We start from the raw sequence: 20,162 nt of genomic DNA on the forward strand, positions 1-20,162 counted from the left end.
ATTCCAGAAATAGCTGTAACCCAGGAGGGAAGAGATGGGGGGGGAATCTCTAAAATACAATCAGGGAAGTGGTACTGAGCAAATTTTGACACTGCGGGCTGCTAAATCCCTAGAGTCCTGAAGAACTTCATTCCAGTCTTTAAAGAAATGATCAGTGAGTGAGTTCTTCCATTAGTTTTATTTTTTCCAAATTTCTTGAGTTGGGTAAGGTGCCATTGGATTGGAAAACATCAAATGCAACCCCTTCATTCAAAAAGGAAGGGATATGGAAAGCAGTAACCACAAATCAGTTGGCTTAACATCTCCCAGTGAAGTTGAGAAACTACTATTAGTTAAATTTATAACTATTATAGTTAGAAAAGTTAGTCAGGCAAGATGATCTGGTCCTATGGGACTATAGGTTGCTGTGTCATTAGAAATAGCTGATTAGTGATTGTTTAACCTGCAGGCAAAGGGAGAGGTCAAGAATGAGGGCCCTTCATGGTAGCTTCAGCCATTGTGGGAATTGAAGCATCAATCTGAATTGCAAACCTGAAACCTGAATTGCCATCCAATCAACTGATTTAAGTGACCACAACAGAAGATCAGACAAAGCAAACGTGGTTGTGTGGAAAAAAAATCATGTTTCACCACCTGCTTGCGATTCTTTGAGGAAGTACATGGGCTGTGAATAAAGTGTGGAAGCATTGTACCACTAAATTTGCAGAAGGCATTTGATTGGGTTCCACATCAAAGGATAGTGCAGAAAATATGAATGTGGTGTAGTTGGTAACATATTGGCATATATAGAAGTTTAGGTAAAAACAAGGACTGCAGAAATTTGGCTAGCTGTCAGGAGGTTGACATAAATGGGTCATTTTCTGGTTGACAAGACAACAAGGATTAGTGCCAGTGTCTCCATATTTTTAAATTTATATAAATGGCTTTGGTGAAGGGACTGAATTATAGTTCCTACATTTGGTACAGGTCAGAAAGTAAGTTGTGAAGTGGCAATGAGACAACAAAAATTGTAAATAGGTTAAGTAAGTGAGCAAAGATCTGGCATATTGAGTATCAGTGGGACAATGTGAAATGGTTCATATGGGCAGGAAGAATAAAAGAAAAAGCACAATGTAAATGGTGGAGGAATTACAAAACTCTGACATGCAAATTAATTTGGAGTGTTCTAGTGCATGAACTGCAAAAGGTTAGTATGAAAGAATAGCAAGTTGTTAGGAAAGCTGATAAAATATTATTGTTTATTGAGAGGGGATTTGTAAAATTCAGGAAGATTATGCTTCCGTTGTATCAGACGGTGAGACCATATCTGGCGTGGTATCCGTCTTTAATTAAAGAAGGATGTAAATGTGTTGGCAGCAATTCAGAGAAGGTTCCCCAGAACAATACCTGGAATGGGTATGTTGATTTATGTGGAAAGGGCAGTCAGGATGTCTTTTTTTTTTTGCTGGAGTTTAGAAGTCCAAAAATTAATGTGGTTGAAATATATAAAATCTTAAGGGGCCTTTATAGTGAATGTAAGGATAAGTCCTCTTCTCCGAGAATCAAGGGGTCGAGGATTGAAAATAAGTGCAATTTATGACAGAGATAGGGTTTTCTTTTTGTTTTATGAAACTTTTGGAACTCCTCTTCTGAAGGTAGTAGACATTATGTAGAGGTGTTGGTGTTGGACTGGAGTGGACAAAGTTAAAGGTCACTTAACACCAGGTTATAGTCCAGTAGGCTTATTTGGAAGTACAAGCTTTTGGAGCTCTGCTCCCTCATCAGGTAGCTAGTGGGGCAGGATCATAGGGCACCGAATTTATAATCAAAGTGTCATACAACTGATGCGATGTTTTGAACAAATCTAGATTGCTGTTAAGTCTTTAATCACGCAGAATGGGTTCCAGGTTTCGATTCATTAATATGTAAATTCCAGAGCATCTTTTAAGTCACATTCCTGAGCTAACTTATGGTTTTATTTTTAAAAAAGTGACATCTCGGCTCCGACAATGCGTTAAAGGCTTGAGCTTAGAGTCTGTCTGTATTTCAATCTTTAATCGGACCAGTTCTATTTTCAAAGTAGGAAATTGTCACATTGACTAACTGCCTACAAATTGTGTTTTTTGAACAAAATAGAATGTATTTTCAAATAGAGTTCTTGAATTTTTTTGAATGCGGAGGGAGTGTATTTTTGATAAGAGGGTGAAAGGTTATCAAGGACAGGTGGGAATATGAGGTAATACAATTAGCCATGACCTTATTGAATCGCAGAGCAAGCTGGAGGAGCCGAGTGTCCTTCTCTTGCTCCTAATTAGAAAGTTCATATGTTCTTCTACACCTATACTGTAATTAGTTTTGTCCCAATAGTTTTGATATCCCAAATAGATTTTTAAAATCTGGTTGGGGAGATCATTTAGTATGTGTTGTAGATTAATGAAACCAAGTTTTACAGGAATTCTACACTTCAAAAAGCAATTCTGTACCATATACAGGTGGTTTTACTATAATGTGCATTTTAATGCAAATTCGCTATAACATGATTGACAAATTGGAAACATTGTTTCTAACGCATGAACTTTTAAAATGTGTTGGCTGTCATGCAGTTATATTGCCAACACATGAAATGCTGTTTCTAAACTGACTTTTCCATAACAGGATTACACGAGAACATAACCATCCTGTTACAGAAGAACTATCAGTCAGTAAAAGCTTGGATGCTCAGTTGTTAAGCATATTCAATATAGGTAACAATAGATTTTCGGATACTAAGGGAATTGAGTGATATGGAGATAGAATGTGAAGTTGAGCCATCACCCTGTTGACATGCATCATACACTCGCAAAGGGTCAAGTGATCTCGTGCAGCCCTGGTTTCTGATGCTCTTAAAAGTGAAGCACAATGTTTGCTGGAAATCTGAAACAAAACAAAAACTGCTGGATACGTTTGACAGATCAGGCAGCATCCTTGACAAGAGAAACAGTTTATGTTTCAGGTTGATTATATTTGAATTGAACTGAAAAATAGTAGGGATGTTAAGATTTTAAGCAATTACACAGTCAGAGAGGAGAGAATGGAAGAACAAAGGCAAAGTCTATGATAAGGTGGGAAGGGTGGGTTACAGGAGTGATTTGAATCTAAGCTCTTATGATACCTTACAATATGCTAGAAGCTTTTCCCTGAAGTCTGGAGGTGAAAATCATTTAGAGTCTTGGAGCACAGAAGCCGACCCTTTGGTCCAATTCGTCCATGCTGACCAGATATCCTAAACTAATCTAATCCCATTTGGCCTATATCCCTCTAACTCTTCTGCATATGGTTGTTGTTGAATTAATTCTTAAACTTAAAGTTAGACAATATTGTTAAATTAAACTCGAGCAGATACACAACTTGAATTGTAAGTTTTAAGAGTAATCCAGTCCCTGAATAATAAATGTAAACATGAACATATACATTTCCTGGCCCTATTAATGGGTATCTTGAATCTGGGAATTGAATGGAATGTCCAGCTGTAAACCTTGTCTGTCCCCTGAACTAAATTAATCTGAAAATGCCCAGCACCTCTACAGGAAGCAGAGTTATGGCAGAAATGAGTACTTTCAGCCTCTGCCTTTTGGATGGCCCTTGACATTGTCACAAACACCTCAGAGTTTTTGAATTGTGTATGACTTTCATGACTACAGAATATCCTAAAAGATTTTTGGGGCCATTGAAATTCTTTTGGAGTATACTCATTAATGTAATGTAAGAAAGTGGAACATAATTTACACGTAAAAGCATACAAGTTACATGAACTTGTGGCATTGATCATGGGGTAAATATTGACCAGTATACTGAATAGAACTCCTGCACTCCTCTTCAGAATAGCAGCATGGCATCTGTTGCATTCAGCTAAAAACCCAGATGAGTTTCCATCTGAAAGATAACACTACCAATGTTGCCAACTTTCTTCACTACTGTAATGGAATAGCTATTTGAATAGTTGTACTTGAGCCCATAAGTCGGACTTGAACTGTTAGCGTTTTGGCTCAGAAGTGAAAGTGTTGGCCACAGATTTGAAGCGCACAGCTTGGAACCATTCTTTAGCAGGCACAAATCCTGCTGGTTACAAATGGACATGTCTCTTCGCCTTCCCCCTCCACTGACCACATTCCTGCTCCAATCAAACAAGCACCTCCAAGGCCAATGACCACCATTTTAATCTAGTTTATCCATGCTAATAAAAATCCCAATGAACTGAACACAATCTGAATACGATTAAACGTTCAATTAATATATCTTCATTGAACGGCAAGTAGTGGGAGAAGGAAGAAGTACAGCAAAGATGGAGGCTGCAATGGCACAACTGAAGAACTTGTTAGAGTTTTGGGATAGAATGGGATGAGATGAAATGGGACAGGAGGAGTAAGAAAGTGAACGTAATCCCTAATAAGTGGTCAGCGATGAGGTAGAAGCAAATTGAGCAGAAAATGAAAACTTGCTAGTGGATTTGGAGTCCTGACATTGAACAAGAAGACATTGTTCAAATAGTGCCATCTAACTCTACAAGCTTGGGGAAAATTTGACTTTACGGGGGCTGCTGCAGAAGGTAATGGACGTTTGAATACATGATTTCTGGTGTCATAACACTTACTATGCCAATTGATGTTGTTGTTTGTGATACCACAACAGGAAAGTTTGATATACGTAGGTTTATTATCACCTTGTAGCTATAGATTTTGCAGAACTTTTTTTATTTCAAAAATATTTTGATCTGTACAATTGGTCATGCCATACATACGTAAATATTCCATTTCTTTGCATACAGAGACAGTAATCATTCATACATACATACAGGTCTGTATGATTACTATCCACACAGACACAGGGAGAACATGCGAACTCCACACAGACAGTCGCCCGAGACTAGAATCGAAACCTGGTCCCTGGCGCTGTGAGGTAGCAGTGCTAACCACTGAGCCACCGTCAGCAGAGCCCCCTTACTGCGTCGGCTCCCTGTGCTTAGGCAGGCAGACGTTACACAGTGGTCTTTCCCCACCGCGCCTTGGTGGCAGCTGCCCCAGGCTTCAGCGCGTCTCAACACGTAGTCCTGGACCTTGGAATGTGCCAGTCTGCAACACTCAGTCGGGGTCAACTCCTTCGGCTGGAAGCTCAAGAGGTTTCGGACCTTGTAGCTATAGATTTTGCAGCACATTCTTGATTCTCTGAAATGTTTGGCCCTGACTGCAGCTTAGTTGATTTAGCATATGACGGGTTACACTTTCCACAACCATTGATTAGTATGTGTGACTTCATCTGACCCATGCAAGTGAGCATGATATCATCCTTAAAACTTTGGAACTAAAGCAGTTATTTCATCTCCAAACATTGACACCAGTCTCTCTCAGCTTCCAGGTTTTTAATTACTCCAGAAAAATACAACAAGCATGTTTAATCTCTGAATATAAAGAGGGATCAATGAGCAGGTTTGAGCTGTGAATCAGTAGCTATACTTGAAAATGTTGATTTTTAATAGGAATAATTTGCTGCACTGAAGCATCAATTGCGAAATGATTACTCATTTAAAAATATTAAGGGTCGAACAGATCACACTGTGCAAACTGGTTTGATGTCACTCGATTTCAGGAATATTTGAAAGGGATAATGTGCAATTATGCTGCTCGCCACCTATTGTCCTGAAAGTGCAATTACTTACTGGAAAAGATCCTTTTTAATTCAAGATACTGTCCTGTTTGTTGTACTCCCAATGTTTCTTTCTGTCTTCCTGGCAACTTAACCTTGCAGAAACCAAGCTAGGCAATCTGCATACCCAACTTATCAGCATGCTTTCTAGCACTCTTCTCAAACCATTTGAAGCTTTGTCTGTTTTTCTTCCCCCAAGTGCTAATCAATATTGTTTGCCCATTGTTTTACTAATCGTTTTAAGGATGCTCTAAATGTTGCATTTGTTTCCCTATCATCTGTCATTCTGAGAAGGTATTCCTCTTCAAAGCACGGTGGCTCAGTGATTAGCACTGCTACATCACAGCACTAGAGACCAGGTTTCGATTCTAGTCTCGGGCGACTGTCTGTGTGGAGTTCGCATGTTCTCCCTGTGTCTGTGTGGGTATCCTCTGGGCGATTCAGTTTCCTCCCACAATCCAAAGATGTACAGGTTAGATGAATTGACTGTGCTAAATTGCCCATGGTGTTCAGGGGTGTATAGGTTACTCTTCAGAGGGTCAATGTGGACTTGTTGGGCTGAAGGGCCTGTTTCCATAATGGAGAGATTCCATGAACTATTCTATGATCTTGCCTACATGCAGCAAAACCTGGGCGATATTCTGATTTGTGCTGATTTACAGCAGCTAACATTCATGCCATGCAAGTGTCAGGCAACAAGAAATCATGACATCCCAAATTTAAGCTTTTAGACAAGAGGTGCACTGCATGATATGAGGAAAAAAATTTTTTAATGTTGAGTAATGATCGCAGAATGGTTACAGCACGGAAAGGTAATTTAGCCTGTTATAACTGCAACTGCTCTCTGTAAAAGCAATTTACTTTATGCCTGTCCTTTTTTTATCATAAAGCTGCAATTCCCTCCCTGAGTTCATAATGGTTGTATATACACCACATAGATAATTATGGTTCAAGAGGTGGCTCACCAACATAGTCAGCTCGAGATAAATTCATTATCTTGTAGTACACCTTGCTGCCAAAAGTGGCATCATAGAGCCTTAGGTTTGCATCTCTGGGTCCTCCACGTTTACAGCAGGGAAATTCCTGGCTCCAACCAACTTGACACAAGGTATAATAATCTAATCAGCCTCCCATTTGTAACAGTGGACAAATAGTACTGAGCTTATTTCAGAGCAAGCTTAAGGTTACTAAGTCTACACCTGGCCCTGCAATTTCTTTCTTATTTTTGCAAAGAAAGGGCATTAGCAGGCTAATGGAAAAAGTTGGAAAGGTGGAGAATGACACAGATTTGTTGTATCAGCACTGCAAAGTTGTAAAAGCTAAGGACAAGAGAAAACTGGCAAAGGTTGTTGATATTGTTGTGGGGATGGGTGAAAGTAAGTTTTAAAATGATGAACGTTTGTAAAAATGTCTTGGTCATCTGTTCTTATTTCAAATGCATACGATTGCTATTGTAAAAGGTCACATTTAACAGCCTTATTCAACCTTTTGACTAATGTAAAATATTCATTTCAAAAAACTTTTTCAGTAACAGGATACCTTATATACTTTCTTGTAGGTTATGAGTGCCTTGTGTGTCAACTAAAAGCATTGGCAAAGCAGAGGTCCTTAGAGTGGGATGGCTGCACGGCCATACCCTTATGACAGTAATTCTAGTGATCCGGAAAATTGGGATCGGCGATCTCACAACAGACCTCGTAGACTCTATAAACACGCCAGGTAAGTGTGGGATTACAAGTATTGCAATCTTGGCCTTTAGAATGTTCTTTTAGAACAAGAGTGCACCTGATACATCCGTCTATTTGAAAAATGCTAGTGTGCAAGGTTGTTTGAATGGAACTAATTTTTAGAATTTGTTTGCCACTGTCTGAGGAAGGTGCTGAAATTAAAACCCATTGTAGGCATAGAATTTTAACATAACATATTGACTTTCAGCATTGAAGTGAGTGAATGTATTTTAAACCATTTAATTTTTCTCCATCTGTTGACTGTTTTAACGTGTTTCCCTCTGAAATGAATCTGTCAGCTCCCACCGTGCTTGTCCTATGCAAGTTACAACTAAACTGCACAAAACTTTTCTGCATATATTAAGATTTCTCACTGTCAGATCTGATTGAGAACAGTTTTTCCATGCTATTTGTTTTAACACACTTTACTCCTTGGGATAATCACGAGTGAGATAAATCACACCCCTTGTGCAAGTTGCAGGCAATTTTTAAAAATATTAACAGTTGCGAATTAAGGTACATCTGCCACCTTCATGTGTCTATTTTAGGTTTGTACTCAACTGTCAAAATACGACTCATCTGTGGCTGTTCTTTTATTTGTGTAATTTATTACCATCTTTAAAAAAAACAGTACCAACAAAGAATTGTGGATACTGGAAATCTGCAACACAAAGTGTTGGGAAAACTCAGCAGTTCTGGCAGCATCTGTGGAGAGAGAAGCAGGATTAACATTTCAAATCCGATGACCCTTTGTCACTCTTTAATGCCACCTTTGATTCAAAAACAATAACTTTTGTATTTAGAAGTAGAATTAGATCATTTGGCTCAATGAGTCTGTTCCACCATTTGATTAGGGCTGATATGTTTCTCAACTCATCCTCCTGCTACTCGCAGTAACCTTTGATCTCCTTAGTAATCAAGCAGCTATCTATCTCTCTCTCTTAAATCCACTTAATAACTTCGCATATGGTTTGGAGATGCTGGTGTTGGACTGTATACCAAGTTAAAAATCACACCATATCAGGGTATAATGTTGTGAGATTTTTAACTTTAACGTAGCCTACACCGCCCTCTGCAGCAATGAGTTCCATAGATTCTCTAGCTAAAGAGATCTTTCCTCATTTTAGTTCTAATGGGTTGTCCCCTCACTCTGATCTGTGCCCCTGGGTTTTAATCCCTCCTGTTGGAAACAGCTTCTCCAACTCCAATCTATTCAGGCCCCTCAGTACTCTAAGTTTCAATCAGATCCCCTCTCATCCTTCTAAACTCCATTGAGGACAGAACCAGAGTCCTCAATCACTCCTCATATGACAAGCCCTTCATACCTGGGATCATTTTTGTAAATCTCCTCTAGACCCCTCCAATGCTAACACGTCTTCTTTAGATACAGGGCAGGAAACTGTGCTCAATATTCCAAATTCAGTCTGACCAGAGCCATATACACCCTCAGCAGTACATCTATGCTCTTGTATTCTAGCCCTCTCAAAATGAATGCCAGCATTACATTTGACTTTCTAACTGCCATCTGAACCTGCAGGTTAACTTTAGAGTTCTAGTTCAAGATTCTCCAGTCCCTTTGTGCTTCACATTTCTGAAGTTTATTTTCCCGTTTAAAAAATAGTCTTCACCTCTACGCTTTCTACAGAAGTGAATAACCTCTCATTTTTCCATATTGTGTTCCAGCTGCCACGTCTTTGCCCACTCTTCCAGCCTATCCAAGTCATTCTGCAACATCTCTCTATCCTCAACACTGTCACTTCACCTATCTTTGTGTCATCTGCAAACTTAGCAACATTTTCCACAGTTCCTTGTCCAGATTGTTAATGTATAATATGAATAGATGAGATCCCAATACCCTGACCCCTATAGAGCACCACTAGTCACTGGCAACCATCCTGAAAGGGTTCTTTTATCCCCATTTCCTTGCCTTCTGACACTCAGCCAATCCTGTCACATGCCAGAACCTTGCCCTAACACTATGCACTCGATTCTTCTGTAGTAGCCTTCTGTGTGGCACTTTGTCAAAGGCCTTCTGGGAATCCAAATAGCTGACATCCACTAGCTCTCCTTTTAAGTTTTTAATTCATTGCATTTACCTCCTGCTGTGGTTTTGTCCTCCTCAGCATAATGCTTTTGACCAGTCTATTTGATCATCTTGTAGCTCTCTGGGGGGGTTTACTGCAGTATTTCTCTTAACACATTCAAGCTCTCACCATGCAGCTACCAGGCTTCTCTCTCGCTATTTCATACTCTCTAACGCCCTCCCCCCTCACTGTGGCGCCCACTCCTCTTGCTCTGCCCCCCATCCCACTCCCCCAGCATCCTCCTTATCCTGAGGCTCCTAATCATGTCTCAATGATGTTATAATATCACAATGGGATAAATAGAAAAGTCAGGTCCCAAATAGATACAGGGAATTAATCCATGATGTCATTGTTGCTCATCACCAAGCACTAACTAAATGAGTGCTCCTGCATTGCATCTGCAATTACCAATTGCTCAGCACTCCCTCCCTTCCACCTCCAATATCATTATCACTCAGCAAAAGCTTTCCTCCCTTCTATGATGCTCATTCTGTAGACGTAGACCTACATTTGCTTTCTTCAGGTGAAGAGCCTCAGACCTGAGTACATCTGACCCACAGTTTGCTTAGCCATCCATGCATCACTGAACTGGATTTGTTCCTTGACTTCCTTTCCCCCAAAATAGTTAGCTGTTGCTCCCTCCACCCCACATTTCTCCTGGCCTCGGGCTTGAGGCGCTCTATTGTCGAGCTGTCTCAAATGTCTTTTCCTGATTACTGATTATAACTGTTTTGACCGATCTGTGTTGGCTTCGATGCTTCAAATGCTTTACATAATATCTGTAATTATTTTAATTAAATTCCTTCATGATCTTGCCTTTCCTTATCTCAGTAATTGCCTTTAATCTTTCAATCTCCCTTCCCTCACGCAAACTAATGTCTCCAAAATTTGGCCTTTCCGTGCATTTGCTTGTTTGGGAATTTTCTCCCCGAGGTCCATCTTCTCTAAGAACCTTCATGATCCTTGCCCACCTTAACATGACATTTATTTTCTGATTATGCCTCTATTGTGCTTTAGAATGGTTTTTCTATGTTATGGGCATGTAGTAAATGTGACTTGTTACTTTACTGTTTTTGGTCTGCTGGCCATTTAATTGTGCTGCCAATTGTATCTGTTGGAGTTCATTAGACTGGTTGCTGTTGAGAGCCTTAAGAATATTTAAATTTTATGTGTGGTGTTTACAGACTGTGGGATGTTTGGGAGCAATGCAATAAATTAATTACATATTTGGGCAAGACAAACTGTGGGATTCAACACAGTCACTCTGTCCTCTGTAATTAGTGATAATTAGTGTCTTGAGCTGTGTTGATGAAATTTTCTATACCATACCCTGCAACCCAAGTTTCTTTTCAATGATAACATTTTGGAAGTAATGTATTTGTCTTCCTGATTTCAAATTATATGTAGAGTTCTTCAATTGCTGTTCAAGCACTATACAGTACTCAGGCATATCGCACTTTGCCAGAAGCTCAAAGTGAATAATGCAGAGTATGATGCAACAAGTCATTTTCAAATGCTTAATTACGGGGTGCTGTGAAGACCATGTATTTGTGTTTTCCGTATTTTGAACATGCACTGAAATGGGAAATGGACTTTATAAAACCAAGGGTTGTAGAAGGGGTTGTTACACTTTTTAAAAAATAAGCTGCCAGCATTTATTGTAATAATTCGGAGATGCCGGTGTTGGACTGGGGTGTAAAAAGTTAAAAATCACACAACACCAGGTTATAGTCCAACAGGTTTAATTGGAAGCACACTAGCTTTCGGAGCGACGCTCCTTCATCAGATGAATCACCTGATGAAGGAGCGTTGCTCCGAATGCTAGTGTGCTTCCACTTAAACCTGTTGGACTATAACCTGGTGTTGTGTGATTTTTAGCATTTATTGTAAGTACTGTTTACGCAGTTGCTGCTTCAACCAATGGGGAAAATTTAATTGCGGTATACTAGTGTGTACAAAGTGAGATTTGACTTGCAACAAGTAGCTGATTGATTTGTGGAGTGCATAGAATTTTATGGGAAACTAGGGAAGTGATTGCTGGGCCCCTTGCCGAGATATTTGTATCATCAATAGCCATGGTAAGGTGCTGGAAGACTGGAGAATGGCTAATGTGGTGCCGTTATTTAAGAAAAGTGGTAAGGAAAAGCCATGAAACTGTAGACTGGTGAGCCTGATATCGGTGGTGGGCAAGTAAATCAAGGGGATTCTGCGGGGCAGGATTTACATGTATTTGGAAAAGCAAGGACTGATTAGGCATAATCAGAATGACTTTGTATGAGAAATAGTGTCTCACTAGATTGAGTTTTTTTGAAGACTGAAGGCAAAGTGGTGGACACTGTCTATATGGACTTCAATAAGACGATTGACAAGGTTCTGCTTGGTAGGCTGGTTAACAAGGTCAATCATGTGGAATATAAGGAGAACTAGCCATTTGGATACAAAACTGGCTCAAAGTTAGGAGACAGAGGGTAGTGGTGGAAGGTTGCTTTTTGGACTGGAGGCCTGTAACCAACAGTGTGCTGCAAGGATTGGTGCTGGGTCCATTATTTTTTCTTATTTATATAAGCTGTTTGGATGTGAATATAGGAGGTATGGTTAGTAAGTTTGCAGATGGCACCAAAATTGGTGGCAAAGCGAAGAAGGTTACTTCAGAGTACAATGGCACTTTGATCAGATGGATTAATGGGTCGAGGAGTGACAGGTGGAGTTTAATTCTAGATAAATTTCAGGTGGCACATTTTGGAAAGGCAAATTAAGGCAGGACTTAAACATTTAATGGGAAGGTCCTGGGGACTATGACTGAACAGAGACCTTGGAGTGCAGATTCATAGTTGCTTTAAAATGGAGTCGCAGGTAGACAGGATAGTGAAGAAGGCATTTACTACGCTTCCCTTTATTGGTCAGAGCATTGAGTGTAGACCAATACTGTTGAGCCTCGTTTGCCAATCCCACCACTCACTCTCAGCTGAAAGGATCATGATGTTTACAAATCTGTTAGGACAGTTGGTCTGAAGATTGACTTTGGGCATATTATCTGGTGCAATCCATTCTTCAAGAAGAACCTGGCCTGAATTCTGAAATGGTTCAAGAATGCTCTTTAGTTAGATGAGCTAAGGAGACATTGGGTCCTCTTGATGCATCTGATCTGATATTTTCCCCAGGGTAGGGGAGTCCAAAACCAGAGGGCATAGGTTTAACGTGAGAGGAGAAAGATTTAAACCAGACCTAAGGTACAATGTTTTCATGCAGAGGGTGGTGTGTATATCAAATTTAATTTGCAGAAAAAATGGCGGAGGCTGGTACACTGCGATATTTAAAAGGCACCTGGATGGATATATGAATGGGAAGGATTTAAAGGGATAGGAACCAAGTGCTGGAAAAAGGGAATAGATTAATTTGAGGTATCTGATCAGCATGGACAAGTTGAACTAAAGGGTCTGTTCCATACTGTATAACTCTGACTCTCTTACTCATTGATAATAAACACCTTATCCTTGTCAACATTTATGTGATTCACTCCCAGGTAGCTTTGTGGTGTGAATGAGAGCCAGAGGCTTTCACATCTCTGAAATGGAAGATGTTATTTTCTCTGCAGTAAAGCACCAAAGACTGAATTAGACCAGATTTATAATTAAAATGGTTACAAAAAGCAGGACAGAGAGGCTTGGAATTCTCTGGCTAGAAACTCAGCTCCTGTTTTTCCCCAGTGACTGTCCACCATCTGTAGGCATAAGTCAGGTGAAATGGAACACTGTCTCCCCTGGCCTGGATGGGTGCAGTTCCAACAACAGTCCAGAGGCTTGATAACATTCCAGGACAAAGCAGACTCCTTGCTTGGGACCCCATGCACCGCTTTAAACATTCACTCATTTCACCACTGACAAACGGTGGCAACAGTGTGTACCATTTGCAAGGTGCATGGTACCAAGGCTTTTCCCACAGTACCATCTAAACCCGCAACCTGGATTGCTGCCGTGAGAGAACACCACCGGTTGCCCTCTGAGCATTGCACCATTCTCACTTATAAATATATTTCCATTCCTCTACTGATGGAGGATCATAATTCTGGAACGATTTTCTAAGCACCCCCATGGGTGTCCCCACACTCCAAGGATTGCAGCTGTTGAAAACCACAGCCCGCAACCCACTGCCTTCAGGGCAACAAATGCTGGCCGAGCCAGCAACACTTGACTCCCATGATCAAATAAAACAAAGGTCAATTTTTGCTTGTGATCTGCAATTATAGGGTAGTGAAAGTAATGGTTTGGCAATTATGATACTTCCACATCCCGATCTTTCTGGATTCCAAAGTGATGGAATGATCCATTGCATGAGTTTCTATAGTTGTTGAAGTTTCAATGAGTCAAGATATGTGAGAAGGATGAGTTTGATATTTTAAATTGAAGGAATTATTCTGTTCAGTGACTTTGGAATAAAACTATTGTGCAAATGTGAGTTGTTGATGTTAGAAACGGGCTGTTGTGACCGATATAGTTGAGGCTCATTTGCCAATTCCCCCACCCACTCCTAGCTGAAAGGATCATGATGTTTACAAATCTGTTAGGACTATTGCTCTGAAGATTGACTTTGGGCATATTATCTAGTGCAATCCATTCTTCATGAAGCACCTGGCTTGGATTCTGAAAGGGTTCAAGAATGCTCTTTAGTTAGATGAGGTAAGGAGACATTGGGTCCTTTTGATTCATCTGTTCTCAAACTGCCTCGAATCATCATCATTTCAGCATCTAAGTTTTTTTTTCTGAGGTCCTTACACACTTGATGCAACTGTAACATACCAACTTCAGTGAACAGCAACCACATTTTATTAAGCACAGTACAATACAAGCTTTGGAGAAACACCTGAACATACTTCGCCATACTTGTGTGTCAGAGGAGTCTCGCTCTGGAGGAATCTTTAACCTACGCCTTGCAAGGTATACAGGGTCGTGGCAAAAGCTCTCCCTGAACAAAGGAAACAGTACTTCCTTTATATAAAATCTTTATGTCACAATTAGTAATGCCCACAAGAAAACCTCCAGAAACAAAGCAAATCATCCCTTAATAGCCAGCTCTGGGAGTAGTCAGAATTCCAACTATAAGTTCTTATTGATTTCTGAATAGGGGATAAAAACAATGTAAATCATCCCTGAATGGCAAGGGATGGGAATGTAAACCTCCCACATTTGCACCTATAAGACAACGACATACCACCCTACTCCTGGGGTATTCAATTTCTTTACAGGTCAGCAAAGCAAATTAACTCTTTAGATTAATGAGATTGTGATATTAATTATTAAATTATTTCCATGCTTTTTGCCTCTACTCCCCCAGTAGATCCTTTGATTTTTATTTGTGTTGGCGGAAGTGTTTGCCGATATCAGTTTTAAATTTACTAGTTTGTACCTAATCCTTGCTGTTCTGTCGTAAATAACTTTATGATTTGAGTAGTTGAGAACATTCTGTTGCTTTTGGAAACATTAAGACACTCGCTCTCAAGGCTGATCTGTGCTGAGCGTATTGTTTGAGTGTTGCTCAGATCATCTATTTGGGGGCAGGGAGTTATATGTAACTTTCAAATTTGAAGACAATGTTAATAATTGGTTACACGCTGTGTGGAAAACTGAGAAGAGGCTGTTAAAACCAGCTGTCCTTTGCATGGAAGACTGGAGGAAGTGACCCAATTTAAAGCATTGATGATGTGATAATGCTTACCAGTCGCCTGGAGGGTGATTATGATGTTTAGCTTGAGATTGGAGTGGTGAAGGGCACTTAATTTGTTCGATGATCCTCTCGTTGAAAACAGGATCAAAATTAGAGGATGCAGCAGAGGCATTGCTTATGGAATCTCTCTAGTGTCTTGTGTGTGACTAATATCTTCCAGACCCCACAGCAATACAGGAGTGCGGTGACATCTACTCTGTACACCACGACTTTTATTCTGACTTTCGGGGTTGTGACCTGCTTGTTGGCATAGTATGTAGAAGACTTTGCACAGTGATCCAGTGTTGGATGTCCTTGTCTTTCGTGCTATTTCAGAGTCTCTCCTTCAATATAATATGGAAGATGGAGTATTTGGCTGACCAGGTGTGGGTTGATAACAGTAGTCGAGACAAAACTCACTTGTAAATTATGAACAGTGTGATTTGTGTTGAATTCTCTTCTCCCTGATTTTCTTGCTTTCTATTTTCTTTAACTGCTTGATTGTTATGCTTTTGTAAGTGGATAGTGGGGCTAAGACTAAACTTTTATTTGAAAGGCAACTGGTGAAGTATTTCAATTGGCAGAATATGAAGGTTTTTTGCACTTGTTGGAGAGACAGCTTCAGGTGAAGAGTTGATCCACAGGTATTCACTCCTGGCTGCCCCAGACTGTAATTTCTACATGATCTCTTCAAAATCTTGTTTTCAGGTGGCTATTACTGATATGGATATTACGTTGTTAACTTTGCTACTGCAAATTCTAAACAATGTAATCCGAGAAAGCTGACTTGTTAAAAAGTACTAGGAGAAAGCGAGGACTGCAGATGCTGGAGATGAGAGTCGAGAGTGTGGTGCTGGAAAAGCACAGCAGGTCTGGCAACATCCGAGGAACAGGAGAACCTTATGCCCGAAACGTTGATTCTCCTGCTGCTCGGGTGCTCCTCACCCCGCCTTGCCTGTATCTCTGTTCTCCATTCCCTCACTTCCTAGTTTAATCTTCCAAATGTTCTGGCAACCACAAGCATTGGCTAAGGATAGAGCAGGTATTTCAACTCTAATTCAATTTGAATCGTTTTCCTCAACTTTATGATATGTGTGAGGGCAACGGAAAAGCAATTTGTTGTGGTTCCATTATGATACTGAAATGTGCAACAAATGTACTGGGCGTTATTAATAATGTGCAGAATTCTTTTTGCCAGCCTACAGGGAAGTAGCAAGGGAGTGGGCATAATTAGAATATCTTTCAAAGAGCCGGCACGGCACAATGTGCCAAGATGTCGTCTTCTGCACTGTCTGATTCAATAATTCAGAGATTTCATAACCGTTCATTTTTCTTTATTCCATCATTTATTTCTAAATTTTTCTTGTAATTTCTTTTCCCCCTAGGATATATCAATGCTTATAAGTGTAAACTTTGCTCATGGTGCTAGGAGACAAATTGTGCTTCATCCAATTTTCTTGGTGGATGGAACAGTTGGTGGGCCTGTTCTGAATTTTTCATTGTGCATTAGTCGCCTTGACTAAAGTGCAGTGAAGAATAGCTTGACAGATGGTAACAGAAGCAGCTGGTGGCTTACTGGGAAGAGAGAGAAAGGAGGGGAGAAAATCTTTTCTGCATCTGATGTCAAATCGCACCATCATCTCCCCTGCTTAGAGTTGGAATAATTGCAGCCACAAATGCAGACAAAGGAGACCAGTATGGGGGGTTGGGTTTCAGACGTCAGCACCTGCACAACAGCTCTCTTGCCAGTCAGCAACTACCACAGAAGTGATTTGGAATTTGTTGCTGTGATTTAAACGTGTGAACTGAGAGGTTACTCTGACAATCAGACAGCATAGAAGCTTAAAAACTCTGAAGACGGCGAAGCGATGCAGTGGTTTACTGCTGGACTCCCGCAGCTCATAAATAAGACAGTGAAATGACGAACAGAGTCCTGGAGATGCTGAGATTCAAAAGTGATGCCCAAGGATGCTGCATTCTTTCCACGAGTGCGACTGTTCTGGTTTTTGCATTGGTGTTGCATTCAGAAATTTTTGGCTTGCTGCTTTCTACCCATTGCATATAAAACATCAGGGTATGTACAGTATTTCAGTCTTCAGAAGGAGTTGTGATATTTGTATTTGACTAATCTCAATTTTGATGTAGAACTTAAGGTGATTTCTCTGTACTGCTGCTTGTGAGAAGGAGTCAATGCAAACTTGTTGGAATAGAATTAGGGACAGCTGAAATCATTTAAGGAAAGATGGTGTTCTGTATTCGGAGTGAAAAATACGTAACCTACATTTTTAATCTTAGCTCTGAGAGCCTCTAGTCGTATTGTGCTGGACTGCATCAGTTCATTTAATAATCTTTTAAGCTTCACTGAGTTGATTTAGTAGAAAAAAGCTGTAACTGAACAGATTTTTGTGAACAAATCCACACTGCATGTGGGGACTTTTTTTTAAGTGATGCTAGTTGACGTATCATACACTTGGTGATAGATTGCATTTGTCTGTCTGAATATCTATATATGCATCTAAAATTATCCATTTTTAGTCTAGTAAATTTCATTAACAGGAGTTCAACTTGGCAGAAGCTAATTTTTCGTCTTGAATTAAACTTGAAGGTGACTAGTTATTTGCTGGATAGTTATATTTTGCTCTTTTTACACAACATTTTGTTTTGCTTGGTATGGTTTTTGAAGTTATTTATTTGGAGCAGCCATGCTGACTTATTGTCACTTCACTGCTCTGAATGTAAGCTGACTCAGCAGTTGTTAATGGTTCATTTGCCAGTAACATTTTGATGTCCAACTTGACTCTGCAGTCAGTAGTGCTTGGAAGTCTGTCTAGCTGTTTAAAAAAGCTTTAACTTATATTGTCCACTTTATTAATCTTCATTCTGCTGATTCACTCTCTTAGATTGTTTACTTTTTAAAGAAGTGTGTACCTTCAGTGCTAAAACTTTTCAATTGTTTCTCTGAGAATCAAATATTACCTTATTGTCACTTGCATTTAGAAAAATACAGTGAAAAGCATTTAAATTGCCATAAGCTGGTGCCATTGTAATTACGGAAATTATAAGAAAGAAATAAGTAAGACTAAATTCATCTTTTGTTCCCTTCATGAATCCTGGGTATTTGCAAGGGTTCTGGGATGCTGCAGCTGAGAGTATCTTTCAAGGTGATCCTGTTACAATTTGTGTGTCTTGTAAATGCTGACATGTTATCTCCATAGTGAAACTGATGGTTCATTTGAGCTTTGGTCTTGAAGGGTCTTTTCTGTTCTAATTGTATGGCAGTGCATGCCCACATCAGTACAGCAGGTGCTCTGTGGCTTTACTAAATTGCCATTGCTGTACTGTTTAGGCAATAGGTGAACCATGGTTTGGAAAGGCTGAGAGAATTCTACAGAAGCTAGCACAGAAATGGCCAGTCAGCCCATTTGGTCAATGCTGGTATTTAGTGTACACAAACTAGCTACCTGTTTGTCCTATTTTGTTCTTCATGTATGTTCCTACCTTATTGCTAAATGCATTCATGACATTAACCTCACTACTCCAAATAGTACTAAATAGAATTCCATTTCTAATTAGTAAAGTCTCAATGCAGGTGCCTAAAAAAATGTAATAGACAAAAGAGCACGAAGGAATATAAGCCATATTAAACTTGAACCTGTTAGTGAGACCTTGACTGATCTATAATCTCAAATCCTTTTTCCCCAGCCTATGATATATCATTATATCCTTTGATTCTCTTAAGGATCTAAACATCTCTCAGCATGAGCAAAGTTTAAGCATTCTCAACACTCTGGCTGAGAGAAATCCAAAGATTCATGTCTCTGAGTGAAGAAATTTCTCCTAGTCTCAGTTTTAAATAACCAACTGCCTAATCTAAGGCTACATCTCTTAGTTTGTTTCCTCTAACTGGAAAGTCTCAATGTTTGTGTCTACCTTGTCAAGCCAAATCACTAACTTATGTTGTTATGATCCGTGCCACCATTATTGTTGGGTAAGTCAGATCTCAAACTGAAATCTGGCTTAATAGATTGTATTTTATCTTTATTTAATAAGCTGGTCTTTCACAAACACGTGTGCGCAATGTTACAAATTTGGTTTCAACAGTAAAGCAAGTTTATTAAGAAAAAAGAATTTAAAAAAGCTTTTGAAAAATACAATCTCATCGATCCAAACAATATTACTTTACACCATTCAAACACCTGAGAAACATCACTTTTCTCTATCGTATCCATTTGATTATTTTAATTTTCTTTTAATTCCTGGTTTTCAGAGACTGAATGTATGATAGGTTCTTCCTTAATTAGTCATAGAACTGAGCTTAAATTTGTTCAGCTTCAAATACCCCCTTCCAAGTTTTAACCAAATGCTTTCAGTTTGGAATTTTCACACTTGAACCCTTACACTATGATAAGCTACTTCCAACCGTTCTAAACAATCTACTTTCTTCAGAAGGAACTATATCACGCATCTAACTTTTTTGAATAAAAACCACAAGCTTTCCAAACTGTGGTTTTTCCCTAATCCAAAAAAAATCCTGGTCCTTCTAAACTGAAGGCAAGTTCATGTTCCTTAATGTTTACTCTGTCCACTTGCCCCTCTCCTATTGATTGGAAAAGAATGTCATGACTGCAGAAATACTGACAAGTTAATCATTAAACCACCTCATGCACATAGACCAAAATCTAAACTGTAAAACAAATAATATTAAAGTAAATCACACACCTTGCATCATCTATCTTCAAAGGAAAATGGAAATGGTCTTGACACTATTCTCTGGCTCACTTAACAGTTGAAACTTTGGTATGATTTTTGTGACTGTAAACATGCAATGAGTTACACAGCAACTATATTTTGCATAGGTCCATGGGCACCACAGCACTCTGCCTTTCATTTGTGCTCTTTCTAAAATGTTTGCTCAAATGTTTTCTTTTCCAGACACACAAATGATTTTCAAAGTATACATTTGGAGAATTAAGCTTCTGTCCCAGAATTTTAC

The 20,162-nt window shown here is 39.5% G+C and overlaps 1 protein-coding gene across 5 annotated transcripts in view; it reads left to right on the plus strand.

The window, feature by feature from the left end:
* The window catches only part of LOC122557720 (BTB/POZ domain-containing protein 10), a 92,201-nt gene that overhangs the window by 7,820 nt on the left and 64,219 nt on the right, over nt 1-20,162 (plus strand). For 2 of the 5 annotated variants that reach the window (XM_087996403.1, XM_087996402.1), the window contains exon 1: nt 7,240-7,377. Coding sequence is in view for 2 of the 5 variants with exons in the window: in XM_043705629.2 (XP_043561564.2) it covers nt 17,128-17,243 (116 nt within the window). In the remaining 3 variants the exon portion in view is untranslated. Of the gene's footprint in view, nt 1-7,216; nt 7,378-17,019; nt 17,244-20,162 lie in introns of those variants that run through there. The other 3 variants (XM_087996401.1, XM_043705629.2, XM_043705630.2) reach the window with 3 other exon arrangements.

The sequence above is a fragment of the Chiloscyllium plagiosum genome, unplaced genomic scaffold (genome assembly GCF_037043375.1).
Source record: "Chiloscyllium plagiosum isolate Xiang-an unplaced genomic scaffold, Cpla_swu_hap1 HiC_scaffold_18, whole genome shotgun sequence".
In the NCBI taxonomy this organism is placed as follows: domain Eukaryota; kingdom Metazoa; phylum Chordata; class Chondrichthyes; order Orectolobiformes; family Hemiscylliidae; genus Chiloscyllium; species Chiloscyllium plagiosum.